General features: G+C 39.5%; 1 protein-coding gene across 10 annotated transcripts in view; it reads left to right on the top strand.

The window, feature by feature from the left end:
* GTDC1 (glycosyltransferase like domain containing 1) overlaps positions 1 to 9,222 on the top strand; it is a 348,210-nt gene extending 338,988 nt beyond the window's left edge. For 9 of the 10 annotated variants that reach the window (XM_031451360.2, XM_031451363.2, XM_064484742.1 and 6 more), the window contains 3 exons: positions 2,202 to 2,272; positions 2,977 to 3,068; positions 8,134 to 9,222. In XM_031451360.2, the coding sequence (XP_031307220.1) occupies positions 2,202 to 2,272; positions 2,977 to 3,051 (146 nt within the window). In that variant the 3' untranslated portion in view covers positions 3,052 to 3,068; positions 8,134 to 9,222. Of the gene's footprint in view, positions 1 to 2,201; positions 2,273 to 2,976; positions 3,069 to 3,330; positions 3,473 to 8,133 lie in introns of all 10 variants that reach the window. The other variant, XR_010380569.1, reaches the window with a different exon arrangement.
* Positions 9,223 to 20,147: the final 10,925 nt, after the last annotated feature.

Genomic DNA, 20,147 nt, shown 5'->3' with positions numbered 1-20,147 from the left:
AAAGCCCAACAACTATTTGCAGATAAATTGTATGAATTGAAGTGAATAGATCTGAATATTAAGATTCATAGATTTAGCAGATGATTTGTTAATTGGAATAAAAAGGTCATTTGCTAGTCATTTTAACAATAGATCAATTGGAACCCTATTTATTATTTAACTGGTAGTGCATAAGAATTGAAACGATGAATAATTGTATTATTGTCATGAGATGATCATTTTCTTCAAAATAGCAAAATATGAGAGAGTTATGAGAAGGAATTTTATAAATTTCTTTTTAAATATTGTGGCAAACTTAACATAGTTTAAAACATGGTGCTGATAAAAATATCAGGTGTATAAAAAGGTCTAGTATTTTAGAAGTCAAAATTACAACCAAAAGTGGTGGTGGTGTTTTTTGTTTTTTTTCTTGATGAATTAGAAATATAACCACGAATAAGATAATTTACAAATAAAAGGTGGAATCCAAATTTGTACATTTTTTTCTCTTCCTAAATCAAATAATGCCATTCCCCTCTCACTGGATTTTAATTAGCAGAGGTTTTTTTTGGAAATGGCATAGTACATGCTCATACGATGACTCAAAATGTAACTTGGCCTGCAGTTTTCTTTCGGGGAACAGAACACTCTAATTCAAATCCATTATTAAAAAGCAGATAACATGTGCACTTTCTGAAATGCTTGTGACTTCACTCTTTTGATTTTGTGTAATTATAAGAGAATGTTCATATGTATTTGCTTTTCGATTGGCACAGCATTTTAAAACTGAGTGTCTTCAGATAAAGTGCATATTTTCTTCTGGTTCATAAAGAAATATCCCTGGTTTATGTGCTCAAAACTTTTGTAAATGTTTTATAATGCAGTCACAGTGCAGTTTATAGCTGTGCTTACAGTAAGAATTTCTGTGTGTACCCTTGGTATGTAAAGAAAAAAAAATATTCGCTATTAGTTTGGATTTTGAAATTAATCATTGGTAGTTGGATCCTGTGCCTTCCCACTGTGTTATCCTGCAACTGCTCGCAGTTCTCAAGCAAAACTTTGAACTCAGTATTTTTCCAAACTTTGCAGCTCAAAGTAAATACTTTTCATCTAAACTAATTTCAGTTATAAAATAGGGAAAACATCACCCACTTAAAAACAGCTTAAATTGCATGTACTTTGTCACTGTAAATAAACAAGGTAAACATTGACATAACTTCAAACTATTCTTGGGTTGAAAAAAATCTGCAGTTCAAAATAAAATTCCGCCTTTGGTCAACATTTTGGATGCAATTCAAAGTTTCTCATAAAATAAACATATTTTAAAGAGTGTTTTGAATTTCACTGCATAATTCCTAGCCAACAGAAATTACAGTGGTATCTTTAAGGTTTATTATATGTCAGATCAATAGCCATTATGCAAGGCTAACACAGCCATCAAGATGCAATACCTTTCTCCCGCTTAACCCTTACCTCCATGACATTGAAGGAAAACTTCCTATGGGTGGTCCTTGGGGAAATCCTCTCACAAAGTGAAACTTTCTTGTTTCTTTGTTTAATAATAAAAGTATTCCTTTTTGGATAAAATGGAAAGTGAACTGAATTTGGGGTCAAGAAAGCAACATATTCATTAAGGTACTCTTCATGACAGTTTTTCAGTAAAAGGGGGGAATGATTTTGCATCCTGCCTAATAACAAATTGTTTTGAAGCTTTAGCTTAAAATGAAAATGCCCCATCACAACAGATTGTAAATTTTTTTTCTGATGCTTTTAAAAGTGCCTCGATGATTTCTACGGCTACAGTGTTAAAGTTAAGTATTTGCTATTTTATTTAAACATTTTGAAAAATGAACATTCTGGGGCTTTGCAGCATTATTAAGAAAAGCTGTCCATACTTTACCATGTTGTTACATGTGTTTATCTGCTGATTATAAAATGTGTTAAACAGTATTTTAAAAACAACAAAAAAAATGCAGAGCTGCGCTTTGATTAATTCAGTGAACAAAACATATGCTGTTGGTTCTGTTCTCTGAAATTCATATATGATCAATAAAATCTTTTAAAAGAGCAACTTTGGCTTTTAGGATCGTACTGCCGACCATGTTTTTCATCCCAGTTAACTCTGGGCTCATACTGTTAACTTAGGCAAATAAAACCACTTTCTAGCTATGATGGTAATGTCTTTTTAATGGATTCTTGTCCTCTTTCTAAAATTTCTTTAGGTTGGAAGCTGTGTATTGTGGCTGTTACCCACTTTGTCCCAAAGATTTGGTTTATCCTGAAATATTTCCAGGTAGCTGCTTTAATGTGCTTTCGTCTTTGTTGAGATTTAGTCCATGATTCATGCTAAATTAGAAAGTTTGAAAATAAACTTAGGCAGGAGCAATTGTTTATTTGGCAAGTCAACATGTTAGTGTTAAGGAAAATTTTATGTGTTTTAATACATTAGAGTAAGCTTATATTTACCATCTGTTCTTTTAAGATAACAAAAAAGCAAGTTTTCAAATAGCATTCTTCATTGTTAGCATACACATCCCATAATGATGGATTTTTATAAGCAGGTCAGTGTTACTGCAATTGCTTACAGATTTTTTTTTTAATGATATACACAGAGAAAAATCGAGGACTGAAAGTCACACCAAATTATTTAAACAATTGACTAGTTAATAATATGCAACTGTTGTACAGAGTACATACGGCTGCAGTACTGGTTCTTTGAAAAAATTCTCATCACTAAATATATCACATATGCATTGTGTTACATTAGAATAATGTATTTTAATCACCCAAAGGAGATGTCTAAACAGCACAACTACACAGTCTTATTTAGCATTAAACATCCTTGTGAGCTGAGGTAACCTTATAAAATCATGCTTAAATAATGTAAAACACGAGGCGGCACAGAGCAATATGCATTTTTAATTAGTAAAGTGACTAATATCGAGTGTGTGCTTTGAGGTTTTTGTTTCATTAAAAATGTATCTGTTTTTCCTGCAGCTGAATATCTGTATTCTACACCTGAACAGCTTTCAAAAAGGCTCCAGAATTTCTGCAAGAGACCAGATATTATAAGAAAACATCTCTATAAGGTAGTTATTGAGACGAGATTTACGTGGTCTAAATGCCATACTGAAGTACAAAGAAAAATCTTGGAAAAAAAACATTTAATTAACATACTAATGTTTAAAGGAAACATGCTAGGGAGGGATATTAGTTGTTACACTAACAAGGATTAATTAAACTGGATGCCAGTTGTATTAACCTAGGTCTTATGAAATACGTGCACTTAATGCACGGTACATGCTTTTTTTTAATTTATTGTTTTCTAAGATGACTGTCCTTTACGTTTAGTCCCAGGAGGCTTATAAAAATGAACCTGGATTAATGTAACTCATTAGTTTAAAAGGAAGTAAAGGAAAGATTCTACAATTATACTAATGAGGATAAGCCTTTCTTCTCATCATAATGAAATCTTCAGTCCTCAAAAATTCAGGTGAATGGCATTCGTGAAGTTTGGTGTTCATTTTTTAACTACTTGAAAGATGAGTCTCAAGGATCAGATGTTTCCCTCGTCCAGTTTAATAAAATTACAGAAAAAAAAAAAACCCTCAGTTCGTTTAGAATTAGACTGTCACTCTCCTCTCTGAATGGCAAAGGCAAAAAAGAACAGAGTTTAAATAGTATCATCATTCAGTTCCCTCATTCATTATGTTTTTTCCCTTGTTTGAATCAAGACTTTTACATTGTTGAAATAACAACACAAAGAGACCCTACTAAAAGTCTAAGTAATTGAACTGGGATAAATCTGCTTTACGAGTTTTGAAGGTGGCTCTAGGCCATGAGTAATATACCTTTTTATATTCCTTGAATGTCGCATCTTCATTTTACATAAATTCAGTATAGTTTACAATCTAGCAGCTTTATAATCCAGCGTATTTTAATTTTCCTATGTTAATATATAACCTCTCACCACATGAAATACCATTCTCTGCCTTTCTTCTCTCCTTTCCCTTTTCGTGGCCTAAAATACATATTTACATAGTGATGCATCAAAACATGACTTTGTTTCTGCAGGAAACAGTTAAACTTCAGGAAAAAAGGGAGAGAACCAAAAATGCAATTTAACACCCAATTTCAAGCTCATTATCTTTCATTGTCTATTAACTTGGCAATGGTTCAGAAGGTAGCTCATAATAGTTTAAAATGCTGACTGAACAGTTCCGGGCTTTAGTATTACTCCTTCAGTCAATACGACTGTATCGTATACACGGGAAGCTTCAAAGAGCAAACAGTCTTCCAAGGTTTACGTCCAGATTTCCTAATTTTGAAAGTTCAGTCGTGGTCTGCTTTGTGTAAAACGTTAATTTAGTAGTTTTCCCACTGGACCGACTATCAAAGTGTGTAGATTATGAAACTGAAGAAATAGAATAGTACACATTAATACAAATGGATTCATTTTCCACATGTGACACAAAGCTATTTTCAATGAGTTTATCATTTAATTATTGATTTTTTTTTCCCTTCTGGTAAATTTTTGGGCAAGTATTTTTTTCAGTTTTATTGAGCTGAAATGGATGTCCAGCACGGTGTAAGTTTCAGGTGTGCAGTGTAGTGCTGGACCTACACTGTGAAGTGATCACCGCCATCAGTTTTACTGCTCTTACATCACCTCATATAGGTACTACCAAAGAGGAAAAACTGTTTTTACCTGGTGATGAGAATGGTGAAGGATTTATGACTGTGTTTCCACCATCAAAATGTATCAGTTTTTAATTTTGCTTCCAGGTAGGCCTCATTATCCCTGTTATTCCGCATCTGCAAATTTTTAACCATTTCAAATGTTCCTGCAACAGGTTGCTTTTAGTTACAATAGAAAACAGATCTCCAGTTGAAATATTTTAATTGCGGCTATTGCGATAACATAGCTATAATTATTTGACCGACAACTTTTGGAAAAACTGAAAAAGTATCAGCTTAGTGGTATGCTGTTAATATACCAAATTGTTCCTCTTACAGCTTGAAAGATAACCTATACCTTAAATGCTTTTTCATGTCACTATGTGTTACATATATTTTCAGTCTGTGCATCCTAAAATGCTCCAGCTTAAAGTTTTACAAATTAGTATTTCGTGCATAAGCAGTTATAAGAATTTATATGTATTTTTTAATTTATTTTTTACTATGGGTATTTTTCCCTTATAAATCTATTATATATTTTAGTATATGTCCTCATTCATAGACCTTGATGACATTGTACCCGCCAGTTAATCTCAAAGATTAATAAATTAATCCAAGGATTAGAAGTAATCAAAAGCTTTATGATGCAATTGTCAGGAGAAACTGGTAAGAATCACTGGAAGGACCACAGATTTAGTTTGGTTATTGAAATAGGATTTAGACCCCAAACAGGAAAAGAATGCCTGCTAAAACTTTATAATTAAGGTATAAAAAGTTACACTATTTTTTTTTTACCGTTTGTTTTATAAATATACACATTGCAGGTAACATTTGCCCTCACTAAATACCAGAGACTTATTCCCCGCCCCCCAGGCAGCTTTTTATCTACTTTTCTTATGCAATGGGAGAGACTTTTGTGTATACTATAAAGAGAGTGTTGGGGTTTTTTTTTAGATTCATTCCATTGGACAGTGCTGTTTTGCTTTTAAAAACATATGCTTCTAAGATCTAAAAGGATAAAATGTCACTGAATTCTTTAATTTGCTCCTTTTACATTTTTACACCTTACTCTTTTTTTTGTTGCTAAAAGTTTACATTTTAAAATCGTCTCAACTACTTATCATATAGAGTTCACTTTAGGATAGGATTTTTCATATGGATTCACACTTAGAAATTTAATGACTAGAATAAGGCTACTAACACTTGGCTTTCTTCTCACATGAGACATTATACTTTCAATATGAGTGAGAGTTTGGGGGCTATAACTTGAAGCAGGATTTGAAACAGAATGCTAGTAACTGAAAAACAGAAACAGAATTTGATACTTTTTTTTTCTTAAAGTCACTTATAGTGACTCTCTCTACTACAGAACACTGTGCCTATGAATTCTCACCTGAAATGGTTTCAGACTTGAAATGTTTAAATTCCTCACGTGCATGCAAGTGTGTTCTCCCTCTCTCCCTCTCTCTCTCCCTCTCTCCCTCTCTCCCTCTCTCTCTCTCACATTTCTCTTAAGATATTTCAAGAAATGCATGCAGAAATTAAGTTTCTGAATTATTTTAAAAACCTAAAACCAGGTTCTTAATTTAAAAGATCTAAAGCCATTTCTTAAAAAGTTTGCAACCAGGCTCAGCCGTGGACCGCAGCGTCCTTGCACTTCCAGGACACATCCTTTTCTAAGTAGGTTAGACACATCGGCCACACACTTGTCACAGAGATCAAGTGGGTTTCACTTCATCTACGGTAGGGAGCTCTTTTGTGATTCCCAAACCTAACTTGGACACAAGATTCTAGAAGTAATCATAAAGTAATCAACCAAGGATTAAGTTCTTATACTAACATAATTCTTCCTTTCACAGCCCAAGCAAGGGCTAATACCGGAAAGTTGTATTTTTTGTCTCATTTTGACTATGTGAATTTACTTACCAAAAATTCCCAACAATTACTTGAGATCAGAACTTTATGCTTCTAGAGAACTTTCGTTCATTATATTTTAAAATGCTTTAGGAGAAAATTTTATGGACATTCCCTTGTGACCAGTATTGAAAATAACACAAGAGCACAAACGGGGCAGTTGTATAAAATACTCACTGCCTGGACTAACAGAATAGATTTTCATTCCCACCCTAGTTCTCATTTAATTTTATTTACAAACTGAGCAATATTCTGTGTGAAAAAAAGAGATGCCATCCTTCCGTTGCTTTACGAGAGTAAACTGTAGTTTCTGAAGTCTTTTCAGATGATAGCAGCTGATTTTTATTTTGTTCTCCTCCCCAAGGTCTTCAGCATTCCAGAAACCTTCCTAACCTACCGTTATTTGGAGGAGAGGATAGTTTTCAGATTTCTGCCTCAAAGTGACTCCAAACAATGATTAAGCTTACAATTCAGACTCAGTGCCCAGAAAAGCCATTTGTGGTGGTCCTAATTATGTCAGGCTATAGCTCCCCGAACCACAGCCAAGCCACTTTATGTTTCCTTCAAGAGACTGGCCACTTTAGAGTCCCCTTTTAATTTGAGCGTATACTCTAGATGTGAGTAAGGTGGTGCTCGCTAGTATTAGCACTCCTCCAAAGTCATTACTTCTTCTTTAAAAGTGAAAACTTAAACGCTTGTGACAGTTTCAGAACGTCTAAAATCTCTCAACCGCACCAGCACAACTTAAGGCAAATTCTCAGTCTCCATCGTTCTCCCTCTCTCCCCCCTCCTCTTCCCTCTCTCTTCTTTCTTCACTCCTTTCCTCGATTTTGTCTGGCTTGGTTTCCCTTTGATTGGTCTGAGTAAAATAAAAGCAGAAAATCTCTAGCACAATAGATATACGTGGGGTGATGAGGACCCCTTAGAGGTTTTGGCTACTTCTTCTCTGCTGCTCATTTGTAGCCTGGCTCTGGGTGAACTTCTTGGCCTCTATATGATTTATCTGTAAACTTGGAAGAATTCTTTTTTTCTTAATTCTTAATAGCATTTTCCCCCTGAGGTACTGCTATAATGAAATAATGAATATAAACCCGTTTGTAAACTTGAAGTGCTTTATAAATTCCATGTAATAGTAATGGCATTTCTCTTGTGCCTTCGCCACTTAAAAGTAAAATTCACATTTGCAGAAACATGCCTTAAGAGTGTTGTGTATCTTGTGTTTATAAAAGTTAAAAGTTGGATGATAAACTTCTAATAGCTGTCATCCATAACATAAACCAGGAAATATGTGTGCAGTAGAATGTACCCATTTGCAAAAAAAAAAAAAAAAAAAGAAACAGAAAAAAAAGTGGGGGGTGCTTTCCCTTATGGTTGGAAATACAGTTACACTTTAAACCAATCAGAAACTGGGATTTCCTGAGGTGATGAAACTTGAGAACCATTTACTTGGTGGCTTTTGGAAATCTAATTGACATAAGTTTTGCAAATTTGCAATATGAATTTTTAGCCTTTCGGGTCGTTAATGCTTCTTCATTGCTTTCTCTCTCTCCCTCCCCCGTACAGGGTGAAATGGCTCCTTTTTCCTGGGCAGCCCTACATGGTAAATTCAGGTCTCTGCTTACAACAGAACCTAGGGAAGATTTGTGACAGATGGGGCTAAGTCACAAACTTGCAGCCTAAGGCAGAATCTGTAGAACTTTCCAGAGTGTGCCCATATTTACCTGATCAGAGAGAAAAGAAAATCTGCAGAGGAAGCTGAGCCCGGCTGCTTGTCATAGCTGACACAGAGCCATCTGCCACAAACCTGTGGCGGCTTCAGATCTCCAATCCCTGCCACCACCCCAACTCAAATTAAATACAGATTCCTAGAGACGTTATGATGGTTACACATGTCCTCGGCATCACATGGAGGAGACTGTTCAAAAAAAAAATGTGGCCTGTTGTATAACCGCACTCATGTATCCCATATGTGGTGCCACATTGAATTTCCGGTTGAATCCGTTTTTATCCTTTGTACTGGATGACATGGTGCCTGAATTCTTTCTTTTCGCCGACTCGATGGCAGCCAAACTGCAGCTTCAAACGCTCTCACTTGGCTGGGTTTCTACCTAGGTTGCCAGGTTATCATCGGAGCCTTCTTGTGTCCTCAAAGGGCCACAGGGTCTGAAAGGAGGATCAGAATTCTACCGACTAATTGGGCAGCCATCTCAGGACTGTTCGTGGGCAAAGCAAATTAATGACTCCCTGGCACTGGGGTTTTTAAGTGAAGGTATTAATAAGGGGTCTGGCAGGTATTCCCATGATTCACAGAGTTACATTTGCATTTCATTTGTCTTAAAGAAAGTTGCAAGATAAACAGCTGTAATTCAGACAAACATGGGGAATACACTAAGTGGGGCCATCCTGCCCATTAAAAATGAACACTGAGATACATGTTTTAATTTTTTTCCAGGGATAAAAATAGAGAAGTCAAAATACTTCTAACAAAACCACTCGTTTTGACATAAATATTCCTCAAAAATATTTGCATCTAGCTACAAATATAATCTTTCCAAGATAAATCACTTATGATTCCAATAGTCTAGCTGCTGTATTTGTTGATGTAAAGATGTTTTGAACGGCTAGATTGTAAAATAAATTTTTAATAAAGTGCCCACTGCAATTTTTAATTAACATATCGCATCTCTGTGTGAGCGTGTGCGTCTATCTGTAGGTTTCTCCCTGAACACTTTCCTTGTGTCAGAGACAACGAATACAATTGTTTCTTTTCCGGATGAACAAGGATCTGTTTTGCAAATGTTTGTGAGATATTATGACATTTCCAAGATTTTCTTTGCATTCTGGAAAGCAGGAGGTAAACATTTGTAGTCATTAAGGTAAAGTCTGTTGATAAACCATCTTCTGTTTACTGACAGGTAAATTGTAACTTTCCTAGCTTTTGAAATGAGTAACTTCTATACACTGCAGGATGAGGAGCAGGGGGGTAGACAAGGGCCAAGCCTGGCTCTCTGGCTTCTAGAAGGATTGAGTGGTCTAGCAGGCATTCGAGAAAGAGCGGGCATTGCTTCAGCAGTCTAGTATTTGACAGGTAGCAAAAACGGAAGCAGGAAATAGATCAAGGTCAGGGACCCAGATGGAGCCCTCCGGATGGGGGCAGTCCTGCAGATACATCAGACAAAGCAGGAGTCCAGGGCCCATGACGCCAGGGAATTTAAAGGCAGAAACAGTATCTCTGTCTTTGCACAGTGTCTTCTCCCTAACCCGTGTCTGATGGACATCCCAGCACTGACTTTGAGCCCTCACTTTCCGAGAAGTCACTGAACAAATTACCCCCTCACCCATAAAACACAGGGCTCAGAGATTATTTGAGAAGTCCCTTTTGGTCTGAGACCGTGGAACTCAGAATCTAGTGGGTGTGCTCCTTCTGAGTGCAAAAGTTAAGGTATAAATACATCTAAGAGGTTCTTAGACTCCTCCTGAGCAGGGTTTATCATCTAATGAGACGCTTCTGTCAGAAAGGCGTTGTGTCCTAGATGACATCTTCTCAAAGTAGTATTACACTCTCACAGCCAAGACACAGTGCTCAATTTTATTGTGTTTTACTATCTTGAAAATAATGAGCCCACATTTTATAGTGAACAAGATATTATATGCACAACTGTCCATATATGTTTTCTCACTAAATGATGGGAAAACAATATTAACTACCTCTCAGATAGTACATCCAAAACATTTAAATATTTTCCTGATTTTGGCAGATACAGTATTGCCAGTTACCTGTGTATGGAGATTTTTTTTTTCTACAGCCATAAACTCAAGTCAAATTTTGTCTTAAGCTGTGCCCACTATTCCTTCCAGAATAAAAATTTACATGAATGTTGTCACTTTTTAAAACTATGCTGTCAGATTTGGGATTAGTGCAAATAAAGAAAAAAACTTTTCTAAATGTGTGATTCTTAACATTTGAAAAGATAACTCTGTGTGTGCGTGTGTGTGCGTGCGTGCGTGCACATGCCCACTTAGCAACCATGATATGGTGGAATGGAGTGTTATTAAGTAAGTTAACCCATGTTTTGTGGAAATCAGAGGCTAATTGACGGTACAAGTTGACTCTTTAATTCCCACTTCCCTTACTTTCACTAAAGAAATCAAACACTCCCATTATTTCTTATTTTGAGTGTGGTTGTTGAAAATTTTTGTTCTTTTTTTAAACATTCAATTATGTTCATTTTATTCTTTGGAAATGAATCACTAAACCAGTTTTAATCTTAAATGTCTGTAAAAGTCTGCTCATTATCAACCTTGATACAATGTGGAGAAGACTTGTCCAGAATTTACCTAATCTCTGTTTCTGGCTAGGTGTTTCCTAGTTCTTAACCCACATTTATACCATGTTAATCAGGAGTAGGTCAAAGAGCTTTCCCCAGATGCTCCTAGCTTAATAAGCAACCTTCAAATACGGTTCAGTGTAAGTGCCCCGCTCGAGCTCCAGACATGCCACATCACGAAGGCAGCAGAATCAGTAAGTCAGTGGAAACTCGCCACCACAGAGGGCCACACGAATTCATTTCAACACCTTGAAATGCATCTGGAAGAAAAGATTTCATTTTATGAGGAAGGTGTTAATTATATTTGATATTTTTAAAAGTAAAATCTGTTTTTGAGACAGCATCTGCTACCCAGAAATATTATGAGCCACAAAGAATTTTTCATTTCAATCTCAAGATACTTTCTGTGGGTGATAGAATCAGTTTTCAAATGATAGTCCATGTGGTCTTTTAGCTGTTGACATAATCTATGAGTTTTATTCTTCTATTGACTATCGACAAGTATCACCCTAAGTCCCTTTCCGTTTCAGTGGAAAATTGGAGAACATGTTTCATTTTGAAAATCTGAATTGAGATGCGGGACAACTAATGCTTCTATAATGTGCTCTCCCTTCAAAATTATTCATCACAGTGTGACGGGGAAAGTTTAAAAACATGCGAACAATCCTACGTGATGCTCAAAGATGTGTGCATGGTGTGATTACATGGAACCAACAACTTGGGAGTTAACCCCAAATTTACAATAATGGTTAAGTCAGAGGAGTGACGGTGGGGAAATACAGCTGGGAGAGACACATTCACTGTACAGTTAATGGTCTTTAGCTGGGTCATAGTACACAAAGGCTTATTTCTACTCTTTATGACTTTGTACATGTCTTAAACGTTATTACTGGATATACCTTTTGATAGGAGCTATAAATGCCTTAGTGACCATGTATAACATAGGAGCTTTAACACATTGCTGCTGTGCATCCTTAACATTTCTCACTCTAAAATACCGATGGAATCAGGAGACCATTCTCCCTCAGACAGTGAAAGAAACTGCCCTAACTACCAGTCTTGCATGAGAAGACTTTCCTCTGCTTACCAGGAGCCAAGGACTGAACTTAGCCCTGAAACAGATCACACTATGAAGAAAGTCAAACTTGACTGTCCTCAGGCTTCTTTTTTCCCGGGCTCCTGATCACCACTTCTAACTAATGCCTGTGGCGTTACAAATATAAGATGGAAAACTATAGCTCTATAAACTCCCTTTTGAAGAGTAAAGAGAGGAAGATATTATATGAGCCGGTCTTTTTTCATCTTGAAAAATTCAGAGCTTTGTGGTTGGGCACAGAGCTGTCTGAGCTGCTAACCACTCTGCCCACTTCCTGTATGTTAACCTGCCCCCTTTCGTCTTTGAGACCCAGACTTTCATTACCTTCATCCCGTGGAAAGGAGTCCTTCCTCTGAGTATCTTTAGGTTGCCTTAGCTGCAAGTGAGTGACATATGACTTCAGGGACCAAGGTCCCCCACTCATCCTAAGGCCCATTTTCCTAAACTGAAGTGTGGGATCAGTGTTTTCAGGGGACCTCCCATCACTTACCATGACCTGAGGGATTCCTTATTTTCTCCCATGTCTCTGTGGTAATGACTTTCAACCCTAGCACAAGTTCATGATTGTTCCCATAAGCTGATACAAAGAATTGATGTTTCTTGGGAGATAATCTAAAATGCTCATTGTCCTATCAGTGACTACATTTAAATAGCAGACCTAAGGTGGAATGCCGGAAGCCCGTGGTTTCCACTAGGAATACTTGCATAACACATTTCTTGAGGAATTTGAAGTCCTTTATATTTGAAAATGTAATATTTCCGTCATCATTTCACAAGTGAGAAAATTAGAGCATCATATTTAATGGCGTATGTAGGAGCCAGGCTGCCTTATAGAAACAGCACGATGTTTTGTATACGCCTTCCCCCGCATGGGACAGCATCATTGTCATCTGGCAGTCTTTCAGGAAGCGCCAAGTTCAGTGTTCATGACTCACTAGGACCCCTGGTTCCCTACTGTCTCCTCTTACCAGGCAAGAGAGTGCCAAGGGCGGCAGCGGGTGGCCCTCGCAGTTGGTGTTAGGAGGGGAAGGAGCCGCCCCACCCCGCTGTGGTGCCCATGTTTTAAGTGTTTTTATTCTGATCATTCTCATGCCCGGAGGGGGGCATTCCTCACAGGCCCCTGCCACTCCCTGTGGTCTTAACACTCTGCTGGACTCAGACAGTTAGGTAACTTTCCTGGCCCTCTTGGTAAGCATTTATTTTTGTAACCTCCTCATTTTAAATGTGGGGAACCTGTGGGCTGAGGTGAGGCTGAGCTGCTTTGCGTCCCCTGGTGGTAGAGGCAGGTGTAGAACTCAGCCTCCATCGGTAGGCTGTGCTCCACGCATTCGGTCCAGACCATCCCTTGAAGGAGCGGAGGGGGAACATCTCTGTCTGTCCATCTTTTCCTCCTCTCCTCCTTCTCCTACTCTCTGTGTGGGAAGACACCTGGATGAGTAAGTTGCTGGTACCTCACTGTGGCTGCATTTCCCGTTCCTCCTGGACTACACCAGAATGCCTCGTCACCACGAGGAGAGGGGTGCAAAAGAATTGATTCCGGGTACTAAAATATCCGACTCCGTGGTCCCTGTGATGTTTCTGAACAGCTGAGTCTTCTCTATTGCCTGACACATCATACAACAACAAGCTGCCTAGCCTCATAGTTAGAAGGCTGGCCTCTTATCCAAAAGGCAGCCCTCATGATTTCACCTGGAGCAAAGGGCCTAGGGCAGAGGGAGCAGGTGGCACCAGCCACAGAAGCACCTTTCATTGTGCCGCATAAGGGCTTGCTGGCTTCCTCTCATCCTAAATAGATAACCCAGAAATTACATCCTGAAACTTATTTCCCCAGAAAGAAAAGGAAGGGGAGGGATGACTTAAAAAGAAGATACTTCTAATATGGTATTAGACTGTAATTCATAGGGAAATTTTTGCCTGAGATATGAATTTCTGAAAATAGGGGTTTTTTTTAAAAGGAAACACTGACACATCCTTAATTATAGAGTAATAAATACCAGTGGTATATTATCTTCTGATACTTCCTTACACAGATAGCAAAGCCTGCAGCTGTTTTTGAAAACTGATAATGGAGTACAATATAAGTATATTACATCGTGAGCTTACAGCACGCCCTTCAACTCAGCAGCCTCACGGAGCACTTAACAGTGAGAAACAGAGCAGCTTAGAGTAGAAACCTAACTGAACAAATTAGCCTTGAATTGTAACTTAAGAATCATAGTCGAACCAAAATGCCTGTCCTTGCCAGGAAAGGCATTCCAAAGGCAAAGAGCACGCCAAGTCAAAAGCATTTGCTGCAGGATTATGGAGGGAGTTCTCAAAAGCCAGCACAACTTAATGATCAATCAGAAAAATATAGAGCAGTAACTTCACAACCGAAGGATGCATAAAAATTGTACAAAGCATTAATAGTGGAATGGGGAGGTCGAATGGGATTTTAACAGAAATTAAAGGCTTCGAAAGCTCTATTTATTGCTTTCAATCCAGACAGCAAAAAGAAAGACAGAGAGGCAAACATGGTCAAAAAAAAGTACATGGACGAATGTAGGGGGTAGGGAAGGAAATGAAGGTTAAACAAGGCCAATATGATTCAGAATGAAAGAGAGGGAGGAGAGGATAAGGAGCCAGCTGCAATTACTAAATGTTACATTAGGAAGAGCTGAAATTGAGAGGGGGAGGTCTGAATATTTTACTAAGTGGATTATGTCTTCTTCCTGGGGTGTCTGAAGTTGCAGGTTTCAATTTATTTGATACAGGATTTTATTGTGAAATTCCTAACAGGGTGGGGGATAAATAGGGACAATTATAAACACTTAAAAAGTAGAAAAGAGGAACATATAATGTTTTTTATAAACTTAACTAAAAAGAACACAGGGTTTGAAGCTATGGACACAGGTAAATGGTCAAAAAAAATTTAGTCCATAGTAATAGAACTTAGAGGAAATTTAGAAGACCAAAAAAAAAAAAAAATTAATAACCACACAGATGTGTGAAGCCAAGGATTTTGAGTGACTTAGGGGCTAGTTTTATTGCTACTCTCCTTTCTCCACCCATTTAGAAAAATAAATCATAACTCTGGCATTTAGAAACCTAGTCATGAGCATCATTTATTAATATAAACTCAGTCCTGTGCTGTTCTTTGGTGGGTGGTAAAAACATGAACTAACAATACTGGCTTAAAACAACGGCTGCAGGATCGTCCTCTCAAACACTGGCAAACTGTAAGGAAAGAAGAACTCCTGATTTGCTCTTTCACTTTATTTTGCTGAAGGAGAAAGTCAAAAAGTGGAGTGGGTGTGGCTAAGTCAGACGCAATGCTTCCTGGGAGATTTTAAAGATTTTCCTAAATTTGTATCAGAAGGAGTGGGCTTGGAACTTCGTGTGAATTTACATCAGTTTATCCATCTGCCCATCTCCTACCACTTCTGGGGAAGGTGGCAAACAAGGAAGGCTCTCTGCCTGCTACAATGTAAGAGACTGGAGCAGAAATTTAATCACGCTCCCCGCGTGTAGCGCCGCTGTCATCTGGCTGGCAACCAGTCCACAAACTTATTGGTCCAGGCATTTGTCGGGCCAATAACGTAGGAATCATTTAAACTGAAAATATGGATCAGGAGGTATTTAAGAATTATTGCTATGCAGCTATTAATCTTGAATGCAAATAGCATTATTTGGGGTGTGGGCAAATCACTTAACTGGAACCACATGAAAAAGCACTTAGAATTTTTTTTTTTTTTTTTTGTAAATGCTGTGGGGAAAATGGCACTGGTGGGAAAAAAACTGCAAATAAAAAAACAAAAAAATAGCTACAAAAAGGTTGGTAAAACGACTAAGCAAGGTGGTCTCGTTGCCTCTAACCTGATACATCCATTGTATCAGTAAACAGATTACTAACAAAGAGCCAGATTCCTCTATTTCTCAAACTGAGCCAGCAACAAGAGGAAGAAAATACAGAAGTGTGCAATGCCTGGTGGCTCAGGGTGACCCTCAAAGGTCATCTCTCTAATTTCCGTGTTAGAAATTGAGGGCACAGAGCTAGAGGTTCGTAATGGTCAGAGTGGGCTTTGGCTTCTGAACAGTTCTTTACCCTCTGTGAAGAATTCAGGATGTCATGGAGCTGAACTGGTGTCTTAAATCCCAGGCACACGGTGGAGCTTGTTCTGTGATCATAATGAATTAAGAGGAAAGGCATCAACGCGTGCCTCTCTCTCCCTTTTCCTCTTGAGCCCAGAGCCACACCGGACCTTGTGCTCTCTGGTGCTTGCAGCTATGTTTCCCTGGCTTTCCATCAGCTCGGCTTTTTCCCTGGATTTCTAATGCTGTGATATCGGGCCAAAAAAAGAATGGAATCTACAACATTGCAAATTGCAAAACAAAAATGTGCGACTGTGTGCGCGTGCGCGCTGGGATTTCATTTAAGATAATGAATTGCAAGACTTTAAGCACCAAATATTAAAACTTAAAAATGGACAAGTAATGAACTATTTAAATAGCAAAATGTACTCGAGCGGAGTATTTATAGTCCTTTTTTTATAAGAGGTTCCCCAGACCTCTGGGAGCATCAGCAAACTGTCCTCCTACACAAGGAGCGAGCAGCTGCGATTTGGCCCCAGGCACCACCTACCCAGAGTCACTACCTAAAGTACTTTACATTTGCAGTGATAATAAAACAGGGAGGGAAAACTAAACAACAACAACAAAAGAAGAAGAAGAAGAGAAGGGGCCTTTTACCCCTCAGCATTCTGTTTCCTTTTGTCGCTGCCGTCAGTTGACACATGGAAAATGTGGTGTACGGTTTTGCTTGCCTTTAGTCTGTAATTAAGGATTCCTTGTCTGGGGCTGGCTACCTCTTTGCTCCTTCCCTCCCTGCCTCTCGGGTCTCCCGCCCTCGGTCGGGTCTGGCCCCGCGCCGCAGGCTGAGGCCTCGGACGGACCGGCTGGGCTGCGGGCAGCAGGGCGGCGGCGGCGGCGGGACGCGGGGGCCTCGGCCGGATCGAGCGCTCGTCGGCCCGAAAGCGCGCTCCCCGGCGCCCGTGCCGCTCGCCCCGAGCCCGGAAGGAGCCTGCGCCCAGCGTCGGGGCAGCGGCGCCCGAGCCTCCCAGAGCGAGAGAACCGGGAGGGTCCCGGGCCTGCGGGCGCTCGCCGCGCGTCTTCTCCCGGGGCCGAGGTGCCCGAGCTCCCGTCCGCGGCGGCGCCCGCTCTCGATGCCCGGCTCGGTCCGGTCCAAAGCGCGAGGAGGTAGTTCTACACGTCTTCCGTCGCAAGAAAACCGGCCGGAGGGGCACGCTGAGGTCACAAAGTCGTCATCAAGCCTCCTCGGCGTCTCTGAACCTAGAGCCGAGAGGCAGCCCCGAGGCCGCGGGGCGCGCCCCAGTCGGCGGGGCCGAGCCAGCCGCGGGCGGCCGCCTCTCTCGCGCTCACACTCGGCGGACTCCCGCGCAAAGCCGCGCCGGCGCGAGCACACCGGCGCGCGCACAGCCCGACACGCGCCCACTGTCACGCACACACGCGAGCACGCACCCCGGCACGCGCGCCCCGACACTCACATGCGGACACAAGCACACGTGGCGGGCGGCCCAGTGCTGCCCTGGCTCCTTCAAGCCGGGCTTGACTGGTCCCCCTCCGCACCTCCAAGAAGGCGGTGCAGCCCCGGCAGGCAAAACTCTTCTCTATTCGTCTAAGTATTTTATTGAACTTGGTTCCTTGAATTGGCCAGCTTCAGACCTCAGTTAAAGAATACGATGAAGATGCACTAATCAGAAACAAAAGCAATAATTTCTCTCCTGTCCTTTTAAAAATTCAGCTTAAGCAAAACAGAGAAGGGAGTGGGGATGGACATGGGGACTCTCCAGGCAGGGATTCTGGCCACTGATTTTAAAATACTCCTTTCTGATTCTCCAGTACATTCAGACGTGTGACTTCAATCCCAACCTCAGTCCCCGGGACTCTTTTCTTTCTCACGTCATACCTTTGCTTTCTTTAGATTTCAAACTGTTCCTCCTCCTGACCACCAATTGGTTATTTAGGAAGCGGGAAGTGGGTGGGGGCAGAGGGCTAAGCGGTGTTTGGGTAGGAGAATATTTAGAAGCATCACATTGATTTGTCACTCATTAGGTCTGAGTTACCGAAAACGGTGTGGAAATGTTTAATATCATTTTGAGTCTTCTATATTTTTTACAAAGCCTCCTCCCCACTAGTCTTATTATTCATCATTAGGTGTTTATTTGAGTGTACACATTTAGAATTGTATATGTAAGAGACAAAATGCCCCTCGTTCTTGGTTTCAACCATGCCATCCAGGTTGTAGCATACTTTTCTCTCTCTCCCACTGATAGAGATTGTAGGTTATAGAGGTCCCTGCAATGACCAAATGTAAGAAACCTTAGCCAGAAGGACTGGTGACCATCCCCGCCATCTGTCGCTCAAGATTTTACCCGCTCTGGTTTGCAATAGTCCTCAGATTGTAGATTTGAAGATAAAGGTTGGTTGATTGTTTAAAATGTGAGAAGAGCAATCTAGGAATAAACCGAAGAAGAGCCTAGGTGCGTTTGCCCTGGGAAGGCAGAACAGGAACACTTGGGAAGTGCATTGAGAAGAGATTGTCTGTAAACAATGGTAATCAAAAATCATAAAACGGATCGAAATACCTGATTTGTTATTTATTCACCACAGTACAACTTTGCAAATCTGAAGATTGTATTTGAAAACCTAGTGCCGTCTATTTTGTACATCAACTTAGCAGATGGGCCTCCCTTCCAAAATGTGGCCAAAGGGTTAAAGCTGTCATTTTAGAAAGGAATCTCAGGAAATGACACCAAGATCTGATACATTTCCTTTTCTTTCTGGCAGTAATATCCCCCAAAGGAAAAAAAAAATACGTACTTATCAATATCATGATAATGTTTCTCATTCTGAGTACAAGTGACAGAATGATTCCCGTTTGTGGAAGTGTTTTTAAAACTGCGAGCACACTTTCACTACTATGAAAGCTGATGAGCCAATGAAGGGGAACTTCCTTTAACTCCATAATAGCAGGTTACATTGTAAATGAACAGTGATGGTCAAATAGCCAATTATGGTATAAATATCCGTTGTTTACAGAGAGGTGTTAAATGAGCCTTTGGAGTACAAAGGATTGGTCCTGTCTAAGCTACCATTTATTCTTCAACCCATTATGTCTTCCCTTAAAAAGGCCAGTGCCATTGTAGGTAATACGCACACAGAACATACTTCTCTATGTTGATTTTCGTTTGCTTTATTTCAATGCACACTGTTGTTTACTTTTTAAAATTTAAATAAATGTCAGCATTGTATAATTTCTATGTTAACAAAGCAGTGAGCAAAATCCCTTGTATGTTTATAAAATATTATTGTTTAATTCACATAGTTTAGAAATTCCAAATGTTGAGAATAGGAAGGAGGCCAAATACCATCTGTTTATAACTATGATGCATCGTAATATGTGTACTTTTAAAAGGAGTTTGGTCAATCATGCCACTATTTTATCTGCTGGGAATATGTTGAAGATTTAAAATGTAATTTACAGGATTACTTTTAGTGCGTTGCATCCAACTGTGAGTTGTAAAGAAATCGGTCTCTTCTGTTTTTCTCAAATTAATCATGTAACAGCCCCAATTAATGGGGGTTGTTCAACATGTCGCTTTTTGCTTAGCTCCAGAATTCTTCTAACTTTGGCTCAGTCCACCTTCTTGACGCTGATAAAAACTCCAAGGACAAATGAAACAAAACACTCCTGGCTGTGTCTTTCTGCCAGGAGATAGTCACTTAGGAAGGGAGGCAGGTTATGGTAGCTAATAATTAGCTAGCATCAGCGCTGAGAAATTACCTGTGAAATACCCTTTGGTACTGGGTTAAAAAACAACATTTGACATTCCCTGTTTTAAAATAGTACATGCTTGTCCCTGAGATTTCTGATTTAACTTACCTTTTATTTCAAATGCATCTAATTGCATACCATGAAACAATGAGTACATTTACTTGCAATAGATGAGCAAGTTTGGGGTTTATTTTTAAGTTACAGACTCAAGTTGTTTAGTTAGGAATTCTTTTCTTTGCAGACTAGAGAAACTCAGCAACTGGGCCTTCAAATTAGGGCTGACTTCGTGCTGAAGTCCAGAGGTGGCCTTAGGGTTTCA

Source organism: Camelus dromedarius, chromosome 4 (assembly GCF_036321535.1).
Source record: "Camelus dromedarius isolate mCamDro1 chromosome 4, mCamDro1.pat, whole genome shotgun sequence".
In the NCBI taxonomy this organism is placed as follows: domain Eukaryota; kingdom Metazoa; phylum Chordata; class Mammalia; order Artiodactyla; family Camelidae; genus Camelus; species Camelus dromedarius.
Note: the sequence above shows the minus strand (reverse complement) of the source record. Positions and strands in the feature narration are given on the sequence as shown.